Source organism: Phacochoerus africanus, chromosome 15 (assembly GCF_016906955.1).
Source record: "Phacochoerus africanus isolate WHEZ1 chromosome 15, ROS_Pafr_v1, whole genome shotgun sequence".
Taxonomy (NCBI): Eukaryota; Metazoa; Chordata; class Mammalia; order Artiodactyla; family Suidae; genus Phacochoerus; species Phacochoerus africanus.
Window position 1 is genome coordinate 104,627,211 of NC_062558.1, and position 19,873 is coordinate 104,647,083.

At 40.6% G+C, this 19,873-nt stretch overlaps 1 protein-coding gene across 1 annotated transcript in view; it reads right to left on the reverse strand.

Moving 5' to 3' along the window:
- The window catches only part of IDE (insulin degrading enzyme), a 112,200-nt gene that overhangs the window by 5,863 nt on the left and 86,464 nt on the right, over positions 1-19,873 (reverse strand). Inside the window, 9 exon segments of the mRNA XM_047759975.1 lie at positions 1,370-1,431; positions 2,643-2,709; positions 2,711-2,916; positions 4,473-4,640; positions 8,048-8,159; positions 9,148-9,239; positions 13,051-13,171; positions 14,682-14,792; positions 17,536-17,680. Of these exon segments, the coding sequence (XP_047615931.1) occupies positions 1,370-1,431; positions 2,643-2,709; positions 2,711-2,916; positions 4,473-4,640; positions 8,048-8,159; positions 9,148-9,239; positions 13,051-13,171; positions 14,682-14,792; positions 17,536-17,680 (1,084 nt within the window).

Here is a 19,873-nt window from a genome sequence, read left to right on the forward strand (position 1 = left end):
AACTATATTCAATCTCTTCTAATAACCTACACGGAAAAAATATGAAAAAGAATATATATGAATAACTGAATCACTTTGCTGTATACCTGAAATTAATACATCATTGTAAATCAACTATATTTCTTTTTTTTTGTCTTTTGTTTTTTTAAGGCCACACCCATGGCATATGGAGATTCTCAGGCTAGGGGTCGAATCAGAGCTACAGTTGCCAGCTTACGCCACAGCCATGCCAGATCCGAGCTGTATCTGTGACCTACACCACAGCTCACAACAACGCCGGACCCTTAACTCACTGAGCAAAGCCAGGGATTGAACCCGCAACCTCATGGTTCCTAGTCAGACTTGTTTTCCACTGCGCCACGATGGGAACTCCAAAATCAACTATATTTCAATTAAAGAAAACACTCACAAGATCTCTGAACACAGTTCAAAGGTGAGTAATCATTTACTTAAAAAAGGAGGGAGTTCTCATTGTGGCTCAGTGGGTTACAAATTGGATTAGTATCCATAAGGATGAAGGTTCAATCCCCGGCCTTGCTCAGTGGGTTAAGGATCCAGTGCTGTCATGAGCTGTGGTGTAGGTAGCAGACATGGCTCGGATCATATGTTGCTGCGGCTGTAGTGTAGGCCAGCATTTGTAGCTCTGATTCCATCCTATCCTGGGAACTTCCATATGCTGCAGGTGTGGCCTGCAATAAAAAAGGAGCTACAGTGACACCTAAGAGGATAAAGATAATTTAAAATTGTCAGAAAGACTGGAAAATAATTTGATTTTCAAGTTCTACTTATTTTCTTTGCTCTTTCTTCTCACCAAAAGCTTAGCAATACCCTTCATGGAACAGAGAGAAGAAAACAATAGGGTAACGAAAATAGTAGGTCTGGAAGCCAGGAAGGACCATCACTGCTCTTGGTCCAGAGAAAAAGACAGCACTGGGTTCAATTGGAGAGGTCTCTTGTTCCTAACAGTGATGTACTGGTGTCAAAAATATTTAAGTTCAGGAGTTCCAGTCCTGGGTCAGTGGTTAGTGAACCTAGTAACCATGAGGACGTGGATTTGATCCCTAGACTCACTCAGTGGGTTAAGGATCCGGCGTTGTAGTGAGTTGTGGTGTAGGTCACAGATGCAGCTCGGATCCTGTGTTGCTGTGGCTCTGGTGTAGGCTAGCAGATCTAACTCCAATTGGACCCCTAGCCTGGGAAACCCCATATGCCACGGGTGCAGACCTAAACAAACAAACAAACAAACAAAAAAGTCCATAAAAATGCCTTCATAAATCCTGCCTGAATGGGTTCAAAGCAGCAACACACAACACACTGCATGTAATACTTCCTTATCAGTTAAAATCTAAATATGCAAACCGAAACTTACCTTATAGAATTTGATAATATCTTCCTTGGTAAGTGTCTTTAAATATGCAACTTCTATATTATCTAAAAAAGTAAGCAAACAAAAATTAATATCTCCATTTTAAGTAGCTCAGAATACTGCACTAAATGATAACATACTTCACTCCAACACTCTTAAATATCCATCTTTTTAAGTGATCATCTGCTCCTACAAGTAGTGAGGAGATACATCTCAAGTAAACTGTAAGAGGACATCCTGGCCCTCCACTTAGGGGCTGTTGGGTCTTGGGCTCGTCACTTCAACTTTTCGGAGCCTGTTTCCTCATCTGGAAACTGGGGGTAACAACTACTTAAACTGACAATAACCCAACACCATGGCACATGGCAAATGCTCAATAAATGGTAGGTACTATTATCATTAACAGTGAATCCAACTGCTAGAAAAATTACAGGTGAGGAAAGAGAGGCCCCCAAAAGATAACCTGGCTGAGATCGTTGGTGTCAGAATGAGAATACAACCCAAATCTCCTGACTTCTAGTGTAGCTGAACATACTCCATTCTTTTTTTTTTTTAAGTTTTATTGAAGTAAAGTTGATTTACAAGGTTGTGATAATTTCTGCTGTACAACAAAATGATTCAGTTATACATGTATATGCATCCATTCTCTTTCCAATTCTTTCCCCACACAGATCACAGAACACAGGTTCACCGTCTGTGCTATACAGCAGGTGCCCGTTGGCCAATCCTTCCATGTCCCTCATGTGGGCGCACTCCATTTTTAACCTCTGCTCTAAGAAAAGCAAAACGAGCTGATGCACAGGGGACTCTGGGGAGCACAGCTCTCCCAAATCCAGAAGCACTGACAAATTTGGGGCGATTCCTAAAGGCAAATGCTTGAAGCCCTGTGCCTCCAGGGCAGCACTTGCCTCAAGAATTCAATGTTCACATTTCCTGTTTAGAGTTGTAGGAAATGGAGGCCTACAGATCTGTGCTCAGAGCCTCAGGGGCATACTGACTGAACATAAAAAATGAAATTGGGGCTTATCATTAGTGTTATTATGACATACAGACAGATCCAGCACTAGTGTTGGAGGGGGAAAAAAAAGGAAAAAGTTTCTAATAGGAAAAACTGTTATGTTAAATAACAGTTCTTCAGAAGGGCTCTGCCTCCACCCACCTCCCAAACCCTACTGGAACATCACCTCCAAAACAAACACCATTCTGTAGTATGGCATCAATGTCCTCAAGTGTCCCACTTCCATGACTGCATGTTGGGGCCCCAATATGGTCTTACCTCTGTCAAAGTTGTATTGCTGGGAGATGATTTCCCCCCAGTATTTAGCACACTCGGCGGACAGTTTTCTTTGGTTTGTCTAGTCGACGAATTGCTAGGGCTTGAATGTGTTTTTGAAAGGCCTCTTCTGCCATGTCCTCTATGGACTTTTCCATGGTAACTAAGAAAGCTTCCACTCTGCTCTCTAGGTAGTGAGGTGGCTTTTCCGACTGGATGATGAACCGTAAGCCCTGGATGCCATTGGCTCGGCGTGGCCCGCTGAAGACGATATAGCCTGAAACACAATCGCCAGCCATCAGGACCTTGGCATTTGAGACACGGGCACTTTTGATCTTTCAAATATTATCCTATCAGAGCAAATAAAATCTACTTTAGGGCTTTATATTATTCACCTCTGGAGAACTGAGCAATTAAAATAGCTTCCACTTCTAAGGAAAGAGCAGAAGAGCTCTGAAGAATATTTAGGAAGTTGGAGATAATGCTTCTTTTTTTCTACTTTATGGCCACACGAGGCACATGGAAGTTCCCAGGCCAGGGACTGAATCTGAGCCACAGCTGTGACCTACACCACAGCTGGGGCAATGCCAGATCCTTTAACCCACTGTGCCGGGTCAAGAATCGAACCCACACCTCTGCAATGACCCAAGCTGTTGCTGCAATTGAATTCTTAACCCACTGCACCACAGTGGGAACTCCAACTCTTTCTTAAAAAAATAAAACCCTTCTTCATCACTGCAACAGAAGATTCCCGAGCTTCTCACTGTCCGCTGGTTCAATCCATATTGAAGTTACTCTCATCACTTTGAAATGCTGGACTCATTTTCAGCCCCTAACCATTGTCCCAGCTCACCTTCCTTTCACATTCAAGTTCCTTACGTGAACCTGCCTCTACCATCGCAGTTCTTGTTAGACTGTCCATTCCTGGACCAACTCCACTCAGACTACAAACCGTTAAGAGACCAAAGAACTGAAAGTCATCCTTCCACTGTCACCTTGTGAGCCTATACACCACCTTCCATCAACATCTCTCCTAAGGCTCGCCTCTTCCAGATGCTCTGCCCTGAATCACACCTCACCAGCTTTGGCCTTGCACACTCTTAGCAGCATTCACCTTACTATACTAAATTATTCCTTTCACGTCTGCCTTCCAGATTAGGCTGTGAGCTCCAGGAAGGGAAGGACCATCCATAACTTATCCCATTTTCACTGTCCAGCATCTAGTATAGCGGTTATGTAAAAAAAGATCGTTACTTAAGGAGGCTCAACCAAATCCTTTTTCACTGGTTACTCAAAGTATATAACGGGGGCTTCTTCCTTTCCTTAACTGATCAAACCTGCCAGGATCTCCAAGGCTTTGAACAGGGCCTAAAACTGCCTGAAATATTTCCTCAACAGATGTTTACTGAGTACTTTCTATGTGCCGCAGGTTTCGGATACAAAGATGAATAAAGGAAAATAGCTGCTCCCTCAGGGAACCCCAAATCAGTAAATCTAAGCTTCTCTGATTTAAGCCAGGTGGGCTTGCTTCCCACCTTGTCACCTATAATAGTCTTCCCTTAGCATCCTACCCCCATTCCCCAAAATAACCTCTTTATTGACATGCATGTAATATCAACAGTGCCATCTCCTTAAGAACGGCTCTAATGTCCATGATATTAACTGCTTATCTTCTTGGAGTGGATTCCCCACAAACAAGCCTGTCGCAGTCTTTCTGAGTAGAGCATGCCTGAAGCACCATGCTAGGGGACCGTACACGTGTGGAGGATGCTCTCGAAGGCAACGGCGGACCCTCGAGCTCCGTGGCATCCTGCAATCCCCCCTTGCCCTCACCCAGCTGCTCCTTGGTGCGCAGGGTGTTGAAGCAAGGCTCGGAGATGATCTGACAGAAGAGCTCCAGGAACATATTCTCGGAGGTGCTCTGCATGTCTGTCTGGTAGTATATCTCGATGCCACAGTTATTGTGAACTTCATTCCTCTGCTGATAAACAAACCAGCCTCCTAAGAAGTTTCAAGAAGAGAGTAACATGTTAAGAAACTTATTTAGAGTTTAATAAGGTTAATGTTTCGTTCAGCTGTAGGATGTGTTCAATTCGGTTGGTGTCTTGGGGCAGTTCCAAACTACAATTAATTTACTAAGAATGTGAAACTCAACTTACCCAAGGGAATCCTAATATAGTGATATATATTTGGGAGGTTCTCGATGAACACTCACTGACTTTATTTATTTACTTATTTTTTTGCTTTTTAGGGAGGCATCCTCAGCACATGGAGGTTTCCAGGCTAGGGGTTAAACTGGAGCTGCAGCTGCTGGCCTTCACCACAGCAACACAGGATCCGAGCCATGTCTTTGACCTACACCATAGCTTACGGCAACACAAGATCCTTAACACACTGAGCGACGCCATGGATCAAACCCGCATCCTCATGCATACTAGCTGGGTTCGTAATCTGCTAGGCTACAATGGGAACTCCCACTCACTGACTTTAAAGGGCAAAAAACTTATAAAAGACACATTTTATGACCAAAAAATAATGCTAAATGAGATTCATAATTAATGAAATCTGTAATGTAGTGTAGGCATTATATTAGAAATAGCTAATATCTATAAGAATCTCAACCCATGTTTTATAACCACACAAAATAACTTTTAAAATTAGTAGTTGTGCCATTATCTATTTAGCATCCTACTCCCAAAACTGTTTACCAAAACCCACATTTACACAAGTGTGTACAATGCTAGAAATGACTCAGATCTCACTTTATATTTATTTACTTATTTATTTATTATATGGCCACCTGCAGCATACGGAAGTTCCAGGGCTAGGGGACGAATTGCAGCTGCAGCTGGAGGCCTATGCCACAGCCACAGCCACAGCCACACTGGATCTGACCTATGTCTGTGACCTATGCTGAAGCTTGCAGCAACACTGGATCCTTAACCCTCTGAACAAGGCCAGGGCTCAAACCCACATCCTCAACAGAGACAATGCTGAGTCCTTAACCTGCTGAGCCATGGCAGGATCTCCTATTTTTATTTTACTTTATATTTTGGCATAAGGAAGCTCCTGGGCCAGGGATCAAATCCGGACTACAGCAGTGACAATGCCAGATCCTTAACCTGCTGAGCCACCAGGGAACTCTCTAACATCTCACTTTAGAGATGAGGAAACTAAGATTCTGAGGCGTGGGGTGACTTATCCAAGGAGACAAAGTCAAACAGTGGAGAGCTAAGACGAAAACTCAAATATGCTGGTCAAGTATTTCATCAAAGTTATATATAGATGACTATACTTTATGACCTGATAACTATTTCATGAACAGAAAATGTGACCAAGCAAATGCACAGTATTTAGTGTTTAGTACTACAGAAGACTCACAAATAAGATTTCTCAGACATAATAGTAACACTATGTTTGCTTACTTCCACAAATGCTAATTTAGATAGACATCAACAAAAAATGGAGACAGAGCAGCCTAGAGTTGTATGTCATCTATTTACTTTCCTGACCGGGTCTAAGCATGACCAAGGGTCAAACTTTCTGGTCATATACTGGCAGCAGCACTAAGTTCCCCTCATCAGAAGAGGAAGGGGAACCAGGATGTAAGTCCATCTCCCCCACACACTTGCAGACTTTTCATACAGGTCCCAAACGCCTCCTCCTTCATAATGCCTGAAATATTCCTTTTTAAATGGAAAATTTTGTTCCATGGACCATTAAGTGAGGAACTATTTAGGACATTACCATCTGATCAGCTGGCTAAATTATTATGATTTCCTAACACCTAGCATTCGGAGAATGAGATGTAAACTGAGTTACTTCTGAGCACAGGGCAGTTGGGGAGGGCACTTGGGAGACAAAAGAGAGGGGGCCACAGGAGAAGAGAGAGAAAGGAAGTACAGTAGAAAGAGACACTGTAAACATCTCACTTTGAAATTTTGTTTCTAGACTGGCCCCACTTGGCCTGATGACCAAAGCCTATGGTTTCTGAATGGCAGTTCCTGATTCTTCTTCTCTGCCATACTGCAGTGACCAGGGAGCAAAGTAACAGAAGTTTGAATGAACTATCACAGGGCTGCAATGACAGGCCATGCAGAACAGCAGCACTGTGCTCAAGTGTTTTTGAGCGTTTAACAAAGAGATCCTCAGGTAACGCTATGTTTCAGTTGCTTTAGCAACTACTTAAGTGAGCCAGAAAACAGACTCCAGCCTTAAGAAATGTTTAGCCTAACAAGGGAGATGGAGATACACTTCAATCCTGATGCAAGAGAAGAAGTGCTGAGTAGCTCAGACAAGGAAAGGTTCAGAAAACCTGTGCTAGGAGCTCAGAGAGGAAGTGATTACTTTTTAGAAAAAGTCTTGTGGAGTATGGGTTACAAGGTGGGCCTGTAAGGATGAACAGGGTACAGACAGAGGTCCATTAGGAAGGAAGGGGAGGTGGTGGAGGGAGACTATTTTAGGAGGATAAATAGCAGGGGAAAAAAAGCACAGAGAACACATATGCATGCTTGGGGAACAGCCAATAATCCAGTTTGGCTAAAAACCAACCAAACAAACAAACAAACCAAAAAAAACCCAAAAAAACCTCATCCCTGGTCTAACAATAATAGAAAAATGAACAATAATAGAAAAATGCTTAATGAGTTATATATACACCAAAAGAAACCACTGTTAATGCAAAAGTAACCAATATTGCAAATTCTAATATATTACTATCAATTCTGTTAGTTCCTTATAAAATATGCATGTAGGAGTTCCTGCTGTGGCGCAGTGGTTAACGAATCCGACTAGGAACCAAGAAGTCGAGGGTTCCATCCCTGGCCTTGCTCAGTGAGTTAAGGATCTGGTGTTGCTGTGAGCTGTGATGTAGGTTGCAGACGTGGCTCAGATCCCGAGTTGCTGTGGCGTAGCCGGGGATGTAGCTCCGATTGGACCCCTAGCCTGGGAACTTCTGTGTGCCACAGGTGCGGCCCTAGAAAAGATGAAAAAGACCAGAAAAAGAAAAAAAAAGAAAAAAAAAAGCATGTAATAAATACATGTTGTTATCTGCACCTGTGAGTCTTCTGCCAAAGACTCAACTTTATTTCATGCTTCATAGTCAACATTTCTTTAGTTTTGTGGTTTTTTTTGCTTCCTAACTCCTCTACACTCAATCACCAGTCAATTCCAGTATGATCCTCTTCAAAATAATTGCCCACCTCCAATTTCACTTCTTTGGCCCTCCTACAGAGAATTTTCTTGCAGAATTATCTACCTTTAGCCATACTTCTATAAACAGTAGAGGATCCCAGTAGATCTTCACCATAAACTACACATTATCATCCAGGTGAATTCAACCCGCCTGTAATCACATACGATATTATGTCAACGTAGTCCATTACTAAGGATATAACATGTCCACTTACTATCAGGGAGCTGAACTTCTCTATACCGAACCAGCTGACTTGGAAGGAGAGGTTTTGTGTGGGCATGTTCAATAAGGGTGTCTTCAACCATCTGCATAATTCCTAATGCGGCCTGTGGAAGAAAACAAGTCAGAGCCCATCACAAAAACACATACGCATCTTGTCTTAGATAGTAGCCCATGCAATATGGAAACAATATGCTTGTGAAATAAACTATCCTAGTTTATCATAAAAGTGGATTTTTAAATCTTAATAAACTTGATCCTGTTCAAACGGATAAAAACGGAACTTGTCAATTTGCAATGTAGTCAGTATGGTGGTAGTGAAGAGAAACAGAGACCCAGACAATCATTGGCACTGAGCTCAAGGCTGGGGAAAAGGCACTGGTGAGGGAAAGCTGGTCTCAAGTGAGGTACCCTCACCAGAGACACCTGGGGTTAGAGCAAAGCAAAGAAACAGGCATAAGGCTTTACTCTGAAGAAAACTGACCTGGGGAAGAATCCTGTCTCAGCCACTTACTAGCACCTGGCCTTGGCATACTGTTTTGTAGGCAACACAGCAGAGTGGTAGAGAGTGTGGGATCTTAAGATAAACTACCACGGGAATTCTCGAATGCTTTCCATGTGCCAAATGCTTGGAATCTACTATTTAATTTAATCCTCATAACTCTAATTTTACTGATAAGGAAACAACACAGAAAGGTTAAGACATTTTCAGAAGATTACATAACTAGTCGGTGTCAGAGTCAGGACTGGAATCCAGGCGGTCTGATTCCACCACGTGCTCTTATCCACTACACAGTCCTGCTGTCCTACAGAGTTAGGGATAATTATCCTAGGGATAATTATTCCCATTTCCTCCAAGGACCACATGAGGCAGGCAGTAAACAGGAGAGAGTCGTGAAAGGAGGTCCAGAGTTAAACACAATCATTCTTCTTCCCTATACCCTCCATGACTATCCACCACAGAGCAGAGAAGGCAGAGTCAACACTAATGTGCTTATGTAGCCACACCGTGGTGGTCAGTAGTCTTAGACTGACTAGGGGAAAATTTTCTTGTTCGATGATCCATAAAAGACTGCTAAAACCTCAATCACCCACCTGCTTTGTTATGTTTCCATGGAGAAGGGCTTCGATGTGCAGCCTTGACAGGAGCTGAGGTATGAAGGCCTTAAGGCGAGGAAGGGTGACATCTGTAAACAGGTGTGAGAAATAGTAAGCTCTACCTATGAGGCTTTTTAAATAGCACAGCGAGTTCCTATAGAAGAGAACCTGTTTCCTCTAACGTGGCCTTGTTTTCTCTAACGTTACTATCTTTTACAACCATAGTATGATGACCAAAACCGAGAAGTTAACACTAGTACAATACTATTAACTAAAATACAGACTTCATTTAGATTTCAGTTTTTCTGCTAGTGGCCCTTTTCTGTTCTAGGATCTAACCCATGAGCCCACCTTGCATTTAGTTGTCATGTGTCCTTAGTTTTTTTCCAATCTGTAACAGTTCCTTGGTCTTTGTCTTTCATGACCTTAAGATTTTTGAAAAGTACTGCTCAGTTATTCTACAGGAAATCCTTTATTTGGGTTCGGTTAGTGTTTTCTCAGGATCAAATTGAGCTTCTGTATTTTTAGGAAGAATACCATAGTGGAAATGTGTCCTTCTCAGAGCATTACGTCAGGGGCACATGATGCTGATACGCTGTAATACTGGTGAAGTTAACACCGATCACATGGTTAAGGTGTGATCTGCCAGATGTCTGTACTGTAAGTGTACTGTGTCCATCTTTCGGTTATAATTAAGTAACTCGTGTATATTCTACAAGCAATTATGAAAAGCCACCCCACCAACACCTATTTTCCTCATTATCATTTTAAAATATTTATTTTGGGGGAAATACTTTGAGACTATACAAATATATTGTTCCTGGAGTTCCCGTTGTAGCACAGTAGAAACGAATCCAACTAGGAAACATGAGATTGTGGGTTTGATCCCTGGCCTTGCTCAGTGGGTTAAGGATCCAGCATTCCTGTGAGCTGTGGTATAGTCTGGCAGCGGTAGCTGGACTTGGACCCCTAGTCTGGGAACCTCCATATGCCATGGGTGCAGCCCTAAAAAGCAAATATATATATATATTTTTTTTTTTTTTCTTACTTTTGTCTACTAATTTTAGCATCCAGTGGTGGACATTGCCTGTATCAATTGCTAATACGGAATCCTAATAGTGAGTTTTCTATTTCTCTCATTACTTTTAACCTGTAATGATTTAATTCTTCAGAAAGAAGAGCTGTCATTTTTCCATTAGGACACCATACTAATAAAAGCTACTACATGGATGCTAAAATTAGTGAATGAAATTTAAAGGAAGACATAGGAAGGGAATTAACAAGTGTTTGCTATGCATCAGGCATTATACAGATGTTATAAAGCATGTGCTATTATCCACATTTTAAAGGTGAGAAAACTGAAGTAAAGAAAATTTAAGTTTCTTGTCCAAAGTCATCAAGCTAGTAAGTTACAGAGCTGCATTTGAACCTTGGTATAATTCCAAAGTGCACACTCAGGAAGTCCCAAGTTAAGAACTAGTTAATCGGTTATGGATCTGGCGCTGTCACTGCAGTGGTCCAGGTCGCTGCTATGGTTCAGGTTTGAACCCTGACCTGGGAACTTCCACATGCTTCAGGCATGGCCAGAAAAGAGAGAGAGAGAAAAAAAAGAAAAAAACAAAAATAAACTGCACACTTATCCCGTTCTACTGCACTGCCCTCGAAGCCCCCTTCGCTCCACCCCTCAGCATGTTCAGCACACTTCTATAGTAACACTTAGACCCTTTGCCTCTACAAAAATAACCCGTTTACATTTACGCTATGCCATTAGTTCTCTGACCCAACAAATGTCACCTAACTGATTATTTTTTAATCTCAAGCACCTGCAGTTGAGTGCCTAGTATATGGCAATCAGTCAGTCAATGCTGTTGGACCACATTGAACTCTGAGGTTCTTGCTGCCCTGGCACCTGGATAGCTGACTGATTTAGAGGCATGGGGGAGCCAGCCTCTCACAGTGAACTGTCACCAGATGAAGCCATGTTGGCATTTCTAGATTACTGGATGAATACAGATATATTCTCTCTCACACACACAAATAGAATGATTACATATAATCATATATAAAATGGTTTTATATACCGTTATATATATATGTGCATTACTAGATTACTGGATGAATAGATATATTCTCTTACACACATACACACACAAAATGATTATGAGAGAAAATTTCAACCCCCCCTCCACCAAAATGCTAAACTTCTCTTTACAAAATACATTTTGGGAGTTCTTGTGGCTCAGTGGTTAGCAAACCCAACTGGCATCCATGAGGATGTAGGTTCGATTCCTGGCCTCGCTCAGTGTGTTAAGGATCCAGCGTTGCCGTGAGCTGTGGTAGAGGTGGCAGATGTGGCTCTGAACCCAGGTTGCTGCGGCTGTGGCCTAGGCCAGCAGCTACAGTTCAGATTGGACCCCTAGCCTGGGAACTTTCATATGCTGTGGATATGGCTCTAAAAAGACAAAAGACAAAAATAAAAACAAAACAAAACAGAACACATTTTGGAGTTCCCTTGTGGCACAGCAGATTAAGAATCCAGCATTGTCACTGCTGTGAATCTGGTTACTGCTGTGGCAAAGTTTGATCCCTGGTCTGGGAACCTGTGCATGCCACAAGTGGCCAAAATGGATAGACAAAACACATTTTAGGAAGGCTTCATATGCTTTTGAGATACTTTAGAGATTATTCTGCTTAAAAATTCATATATTATCTGACACAGAATCTAACAAAGGTGGGAACCCCCCAATTTTTTTTTTTTTTGCCATGGCCAGGGTTTGCACCCCAGCCACAACAGTGACAATACTGGATCTTTAACCCACAGAGCCACTGGGAACTCCTAAACTTCTGCTCTTTGATCATGCTGAATGCAGATTCAGTTTCTTAAAAATATATTTAAAATCAATTATGTGTTTAAAAGGTAAAATTCTTGCTATGAATCAGATGTGACTCAACCATTTTGCAAAGAAAGGTGTATTAACTGTCCAGATTAAAAATGTATCTGTTCTAGTTAATGAACTCTATAATCTATATGCCTATCCATTGCCTGAGGCAACCAATAAAGTAATGAATTTCAATACTTTGCTCTTGATCTGTCACTGAAGACGTCAAAAGCATAGTGATATATAAGTAAGGACTGGCCATGAAAGATAATTAAAAATTCAACAGCATTCTTTTTTCTTATTGCTGAGCATGCTGGAAGAAAGATTAATTGGTAAAGTAATGCTGAGAAGTGGAAAAGATAAAACAATAATAAAGGATGATATCAGCCTACACTCTTCCCAATAAAACCCTGAAAGTAACTTCATTCCATTGAATAGGCATTCATTAGATACACACTGAGGGCATAATATATTAGATACTAAATAAAAAGGATAAAAGACATGATCACTGCCCTTGAGGAATTTAGGATGTTCAAGCAAAACCTCTGAAAACTAGGTTTAAGATTTTAGGAAAAAAGCAACAAAAGATGACTCTTTAGGCTTGACATATTTTCCATTTTTTTAACCAAACTGAACAGATCTAAAAATGCCTCAGCATTCTTTCTGTGTGCTATCACTTTCTAGCTCAGCCCCTTCCCCCTTTTCTGAAAACTTCAATATTAACAAGGAAAGTGTTTGGGTCAAAACATTTAGTCATTTGCAGAAATCTATGAACAGTAATAACTGACTGTCATGGATTCAGGTTAAAAACAGCAAATGTGGTTAAACTGCCTAAATACAAAAGTCACTTCAAAGGCCACCACTGTTTTTGTAAAAAAAAAAAAAAAAAGTATGCACACTTGGCTTTAACAGAACTACGAGTTATTAGAAAGCATAATCACTAGATAACAGGAGGAACCAAATGAATTTAGAAAAAAAAAAAATGAAGAAAGCACTGGGCTATAAGTAGAAAGAGTCTCACCATCCAGGGCTTCTTTTAATTCATCTTTAGTCCAGGCCACTTCCGTCATCAGCAGGCGGAGGTAGTACATGGCGTGCTGGTGAGGCTGCTCAGCTCGGAAATTGTTAAGCGATCTCATGTACTAGTGAAGGGAGACATGGGTTTGTTAATTTTATCAATCTTTTAAAAATCATTTCAAAAGATCAGCTATAGTCAAAACTTTGTTTTGCAAAAATTACGTGCTACTGGGATGCAGGGATATTTGCTTCTTTCTCCTTTTTGAAGTTATGTAACTTAAAATGGGCCTCCGTCCCCTCTGATCCTTAAACTAGAGAGCAAGCTTCCCTCTGCCCAGGCCACTGCTTTACCCGAAGCATCTAATATGCACTCTAAGTGCCTTCACTATGGGATGTCTTTCATCCCTCAGAAAGTTATCCCCAGGTTCCAGGGCCTACATCTCTTGGCATCCTTTAATTCTTCACAATAAGGTCACCCCAAGTCTCTCTAAGCAAGCAACATGGATATGTATACATATAAAATACTAAATCTTCATTTGAAAATTGATGATAACTTCTTTTGGTGTATAACCAACATCACAGTTTGGCTTTTAAAGTAGCTATCTAGGAGTTCCCACTGTTGTTCTACGGGTTAAAAACCTGACTAGTATCCATGAGGATGCGGGTTTGATCCCTGGCCTTGCTCAGTGGGTTAAGGATCAGTACTGCCACAAGTTGCGATGTAGGCCGCAGATGTGGCTTGGATCTGGTGTTGCTATGGCTGTGGTGTAGGCTGGCAGCTGCGATTCTGATTTGACCCCTAGTCTAGGAACTTTCATATGCTGCAGGTGCAGCCCTAAAAAGAAAAAAAATAAAGTAGCTATCCATCTAGCAGTTCCAATGCTGGGCCAATCCTGAGTTCAATTTAAGTGGAAGATACATCAAGCCTCAATAATCCGCCCTAATGTGACAAGGCTGTCATGGCAGGCTGAGATCCCAGCCTGCAGAATTGAATGTTTTTTTTTTTTTTGGCTGCCCTGAAGCATATGGAGTTCCTTGGCCAGGGATCAGATCTGAGTTGCAGTTGCAACCCAAGGCACAGCTGCGGCAACACCAGATCCTTAACCCACTGTGCCAAGCCAAGGATCAACCTACATTCCAGCACTCTCAAGACACCACCAATTTCGTTGCGCCACAGCGGGAACTCCTTTTTCTTTCTTTCTTTTTTTTTCTTGGCCGTGACTACAGCATGTAGAAGTTCCTGGGCCGGGGATCGAACCCTCACCACAGCAGCAACCTGAGCTGCTGTGGTGAAAATGCCAGATTCTTAATCCAGTGTGGCACAAGAGAACTCAGGGTTCTTCTTGAATGGAGGTTGGATAAAAACATCAAGGAGGCCCTGAAAACCAGTAGGACTACCTCAGGTTCCTCTCTGAAAGTCAGTACTGCACTGACTTAACTCTTAGGACCTACAGAGGAGGGGGGCCAGATGTTCACCAGCCTCCCAGGCTTTCTTTCTGGGTAGAGCATAGAATTTAGCAATGACAGGTTGAGATGAACACTTCTTTTCCTCCTTGCCTCTTTTTTCGTAATATGGCAGTATTACCTTATAAATTAAAAATAAATTAATCATAAATATAAGTGCAGAAAACTTACTGCTTCTTTGATAATTTCAAATCTTTTTTCATCAATCTCAAAGGTAGCCATTTTCTCAATAATCTTCTTTAGCAAAATTGGCTGCTTGTCATTGTAACCTTTCACCGAGAGCTACAAAAGGGTTCAGGGTATTAAAAGTCTAAAAATATCATGAAACAACTTAAACTTGACTTTTAAACATTTAGAAAATCCCCAAACCAGGTGCATCAACATAAAAATATTAATTTCTCATTAATATAGTTTAACATTTAGGAAGGTAACATTAACCATCTTTAGTTTACTAATACCCAAAAGCACAATTTAGCTTTTCCTAAACAAAATCAAGAGCAGAAAACTTACCTGGTGCCAAACTATGGCAGCATACATTATACATCAAAATTCAAGTTCTCATTAAATGAAAATTAATTATAGAATGTGTTTTAACATTAATTTTCAAAGATAATTTCTAAGGAACGGCAGGCTTAAGGTTTTTCTAGGAGTTCCCGTCGTGGCGCAGTGGTCAACGAATCCGACTAGGAACCATGAGGTTGCGGGTTCGGTCCCTGCCCTTGCTCAGTGGGTTAACGATCCGGCGTTGCCGTGAGCTGTGGTGTAGGTTGCAGACGCGGCTCGGATCCCTCGTTGCTGTGGCTCTGGCGTAGGCCGGAGGCTACAGCTCCGATTGGACCCCTAGCCTGGGAATCTCCATATGCCGAGGGAGCGGCCCTAGAAATGGCCAAAAAAAAAGAAAAAAAAAAGGTTTTTCTAAATGTGTTAAGAAGGTGAAAAATCATAGGGGAGTGTTATCTAACAGACTACTGGATATGTTCCCAAATTATTTCTATATAAATATTTTTTAAAATCATCTTTTAAGAAATCAGGCAGCTCTAATTTTATACATTATGGCATTTTGCTACTTTTCCAGTTCAACATTGCCAAATAAAGATCCATATGTCTCACTCCTCGCTTATTGATGAGTCTGGCTGAGGCACCAAATGCCAATGGCAAAACAGATGTGAAGTGAGGACGCACTGTGCGTACTGTCTGGATTTTGCTTCAGGACAATTTACTTTAACAGTTTCTGAAGGCATAACATTTGCAAAGCAGGGGAAGCCTGCTATCATATTTCCTACGATTATACTGCCACATGGTGGCACCCATAGTAGTAGAGGCTACACTGCAACTAGATTATCTACCAAAGCCTCTACCTTATGAAAAATGACAGGCAAGAACCTTAGCAGGAGAGAAGGTCACTGGCCATGGAAAGCATATCACGGACCGCGCGAACTAGACTGACTAGCAGAAAGCCCATTTTATCACAGGTTAAAAATTACTTATTTTAATGGTAACATGCTTCTAAAACTCAATAGCAAAAAATAAACTATAGATTATTACTTTTCCATTTAGATTTTATTTTGGTTCCTGAGCTTCAAATTCCCCTGGACTCAGAATGATTAGGTTATACACATTTTTATACATTAAGCAAAAACTACCAGAAAAGTCACTTGTGTGAAGAAAAAGTCACCGCAAAATAAATAAAATTTAAAAACCTAAATATAGACCCTTTTGTATAAGAATGAGAGGAATACACAGCACATGCTCTCATTTTAGTTGTTATAAAACATACAATATGCGTTCAAGAAAAGTGAAGATGAATGTGTGCCAGGAGAGGGATGTTAATTTGGAAATGAGACATAAATTTGGAACCATCCAGAAATGGTTTCAAGACAAAGGATCTAGTTATTTCTTGGGATGTATTTAATAATGCTTATTTTAAAGCACACTTAAAAGTAGTTAATGACACATGCTACAAAATTAATGAAAATGTAAGATGTATCTAAACAAAGGACCTTTCTATAATTGTCAGCAGAAATAAAGAAAGCTTATAAGTAAAATTCAGCACCACAACAGTAACTATGGGTACTTTTCCCTTACACATGTTAATATATTCAAATACATGGAAAGAGCAAGATGCTTTCAGGATTAATATGGTAAACATTTCAAGCAGAGGAAAATGCAAATAAATGGAGCACACATACATGTTCACAGACTGCACTAAACTCTACTAAATCATGGGTTAGTGGAATTAATACTAACTTGAGTTCTTCAGTCATTAAAAAGGTGCAAGGAAAAAACCATCAATCTTCTTGTTTTAAAATGCAGAAGTTAATAGTTTTCCCAAGCTCAACATAATGCTTAAACAGTGTGATGCCTTTTCTTTGGTTTTCATTTTACTTACAAGTATTGCATTCATTCCTGATGCAATGCCATAGCTCAAACCTGAGAGGCGTGCTGCATATGTATACTCTTTTAAATCATCCTTCAATAACCTGATAAACAGGTATGTCATGTTGCAATGGAGAGGATCAGCATAAATGTAGCGACTAACAAAAAGAAAAACAAAAGAAATGCTTTGATACCTCAAGCAGTGGCATGGTAATGAAGAAACATGACCGAAGAGTATGAATATGCAGCCTCATGACCTGAATTCCTAGGGAAATAGCACAGGCCAACCTTATGTTTTACAGTGGCAGGAAGATTTCATTCTCTGTTGTCAAAGACCAAGACTTCAGATACAGAATGGGTGAGATCTAAACCTAAATCAAGGCCCGATTTTGTTTGAGGAGAAAAATATGACTATCTGATGAAAGATGTTTAAAAAAAAAAAAGAAATCAAGGAAAATTTGCATAATATGAATGTATACTGCTGAATACTTAGAGTAAGAGCTAACTTAAAAATTAAATGATGAGAAAATATGATTATCCACAAAGATTAAAAAAGAAATTAAACTCATACCCTCAATCAAAAATGCTTCCATCAAATCAATATAAAAAAATGTTGATGAGTGGAAGGCTCTAAGACGTGGGTACTTACATACATCCCATAGATGGTATTTTGGAGGTCATAGCTCAAGCCTGCTAGCTCTGCTGCATATGCATACTCGTTGAGTGAGTCTTTGAGGAGCTCAAGGTACAAATAGGCCATGTTACAGTGCAAGGGGTCCACATAAGCAAATGGGCTGGAAGAAAATGTTGACAGTAAAATAGCTGATTTATTACTTCCCGATGTGATATGGCCTTTCGAGAAGAATCAAGGAACGGAACATCAGTTAATATAACTTTCTGAAGACATGTGCTGAATTCTTGAATCTGTCTCTTCTCATGAGGGAAAAAAACAAGATGTCCAAAAAAAGGAGCTTGAAATATGCCACGAGTGCTGGTGGGTGAAGAGGGTGTGGTAGAACTGACAAGTTAGAAACACAGGGCAGGTAAAGAGTGGCGAGGGGCAAAATATGTTTAGGCTAATAGGAGAAGGTATGGCTGACAGAGCTGACAGCATCTGCACGTTCTCTTTCTCCCTCTGAGCCAGCCGGGAGGACAGGAAGATGAGAGTGAGAAGTTTCGTGACCGTATGAACTTAAGAGAAAAAGTGAGATCTGTGACAATGTTAGCTTATCTCTGGTTTCCCTCCAACTAATAGACGAGAACACTGTCAGCAAAATAAATGGTAATTTCCATCACATAACTGCAGACACACATTTTAAAATAGGAAAATTTTTACCTGAGAGAGAGAGCAATGAAAGAGAGGAAACAATTACAGAGTGCAAGAGCTAAATAGGACCACAGAGATCACCTAAATTAAATCTTCATTTCCCAAATAAGAAACATCATTTTTTTCATGTCATCCGGGCTGGTAGCAGCAGAGTTAGGATTTAAATTCAAATGACCTTCTCATCTGATTATGTGACACTGCTTACCTTTATGAGAAGAAAGAAAAAGATTCCTTCATTCAAAAATATGTACTACAAGCTTACTACATTGCTAGGCACTTCCCTAGGTATAGGGAATAAGGAAGGAACAAATCAGCAACATCTCTGACATCAGAGTTTAGAGTCTAGTTGGAGGAAACAACACATTTAAATATGATACATCAGGTGGTGAGAGAGTTTCGGAGAAAAATTAGGCGGGGTAAGTGAGAGGAATAGGAGTGATGGGGAGTGGTGGTAGTGGGACAGGAAGATGGCTAATTCACATAAAATTGTTAATCAAGGCAAAGGCCACATCTGGGCCCAGACCTGAAGGAAGCAAAGGAGCAAGCCTGGGGATATCTGAGTGAACCTCCCAGGCTAAGGAAACTGCTAGTGTCAAGGATCTGAAGCAGATGCCTGGCTTGGTTTGTTTGGCAGCAAACTATACGTTTCACTCTGTATAGCACAGTTAAATACAAACAAATGTACTGATAGCAAAACCAACAATTTTATCAAAAAGAGATAACGAAGTAAAAATAGGGGTAAAGTGTTTAGCCACAGAGAATTAAAATCAAAGAAAAAATTCTACAGCTATGCAAACATTCTCCACCTGGCAAACTAAAAGAACACTGTCATTTAATTTTTTAAGTGTTATATATGATGCCAGCCTTCCTTCCTTAGGCAAAGAGCAGCTCAGAAACTTAGAGAGGCACAACTCACATAAGCAAGAGCACCAAAACAAGAGAGTCCTTGAAAGAGCTCATCCCCACAGGCACCCTCAGGGAGAAGTGAAAAGCCAGAAAAAGCCAAATCTGGGGTTCAAAGCCATATGGCTCCATCTCAGAATGCAATTCCAAGTGTCCTAAAATGCTGCGTCCACAGCAGCTGTGCTGGTGAACTGGAGAGGGTCTTTAACTTTTAGAAGAGAGTATGATTCAAGTGGAAGGCTTAATTAAATCCTGGTTCATTTGTTAATTCAAAACACATTTTTTTGTAATCATATGTTACATGTTTAACGTGTTTTAAAAACATGTAAGTATGCATAATCTTATCCTATTTCTGAAAAGATTAAAAGGATACACACCAACAGAACATTTTGTTAAAAATGTACAAGAAACCTAAGAGTGTTTACTTCTAGAGACTAGAACTCAGAGAGGGACCGGTGGGAAGTAGACATTTTTCATTCTGAGAACTATGTTGGGCAGTTTAGAGAATGCAAAAATGTCAAATGGTCTCTCAAAAGGTATTCTGAAACCAAATCATAGACGTCAAATGGGAAGACAGTGTGACAAGCTGCTTAGTGTTAAAAACACCTCTCTGAAACTCTGAATATCAAAAAATAAAACCAGCTTTGTAATGCTCTCTACCAACAGTAAGCCATAAGCAGAAAGTCCATGTTTGAAGTTAAAAAAAAAAAAAAAAAAATCTCATGGCAGCTCTAGGTAATCTATGAATCCCATGCTA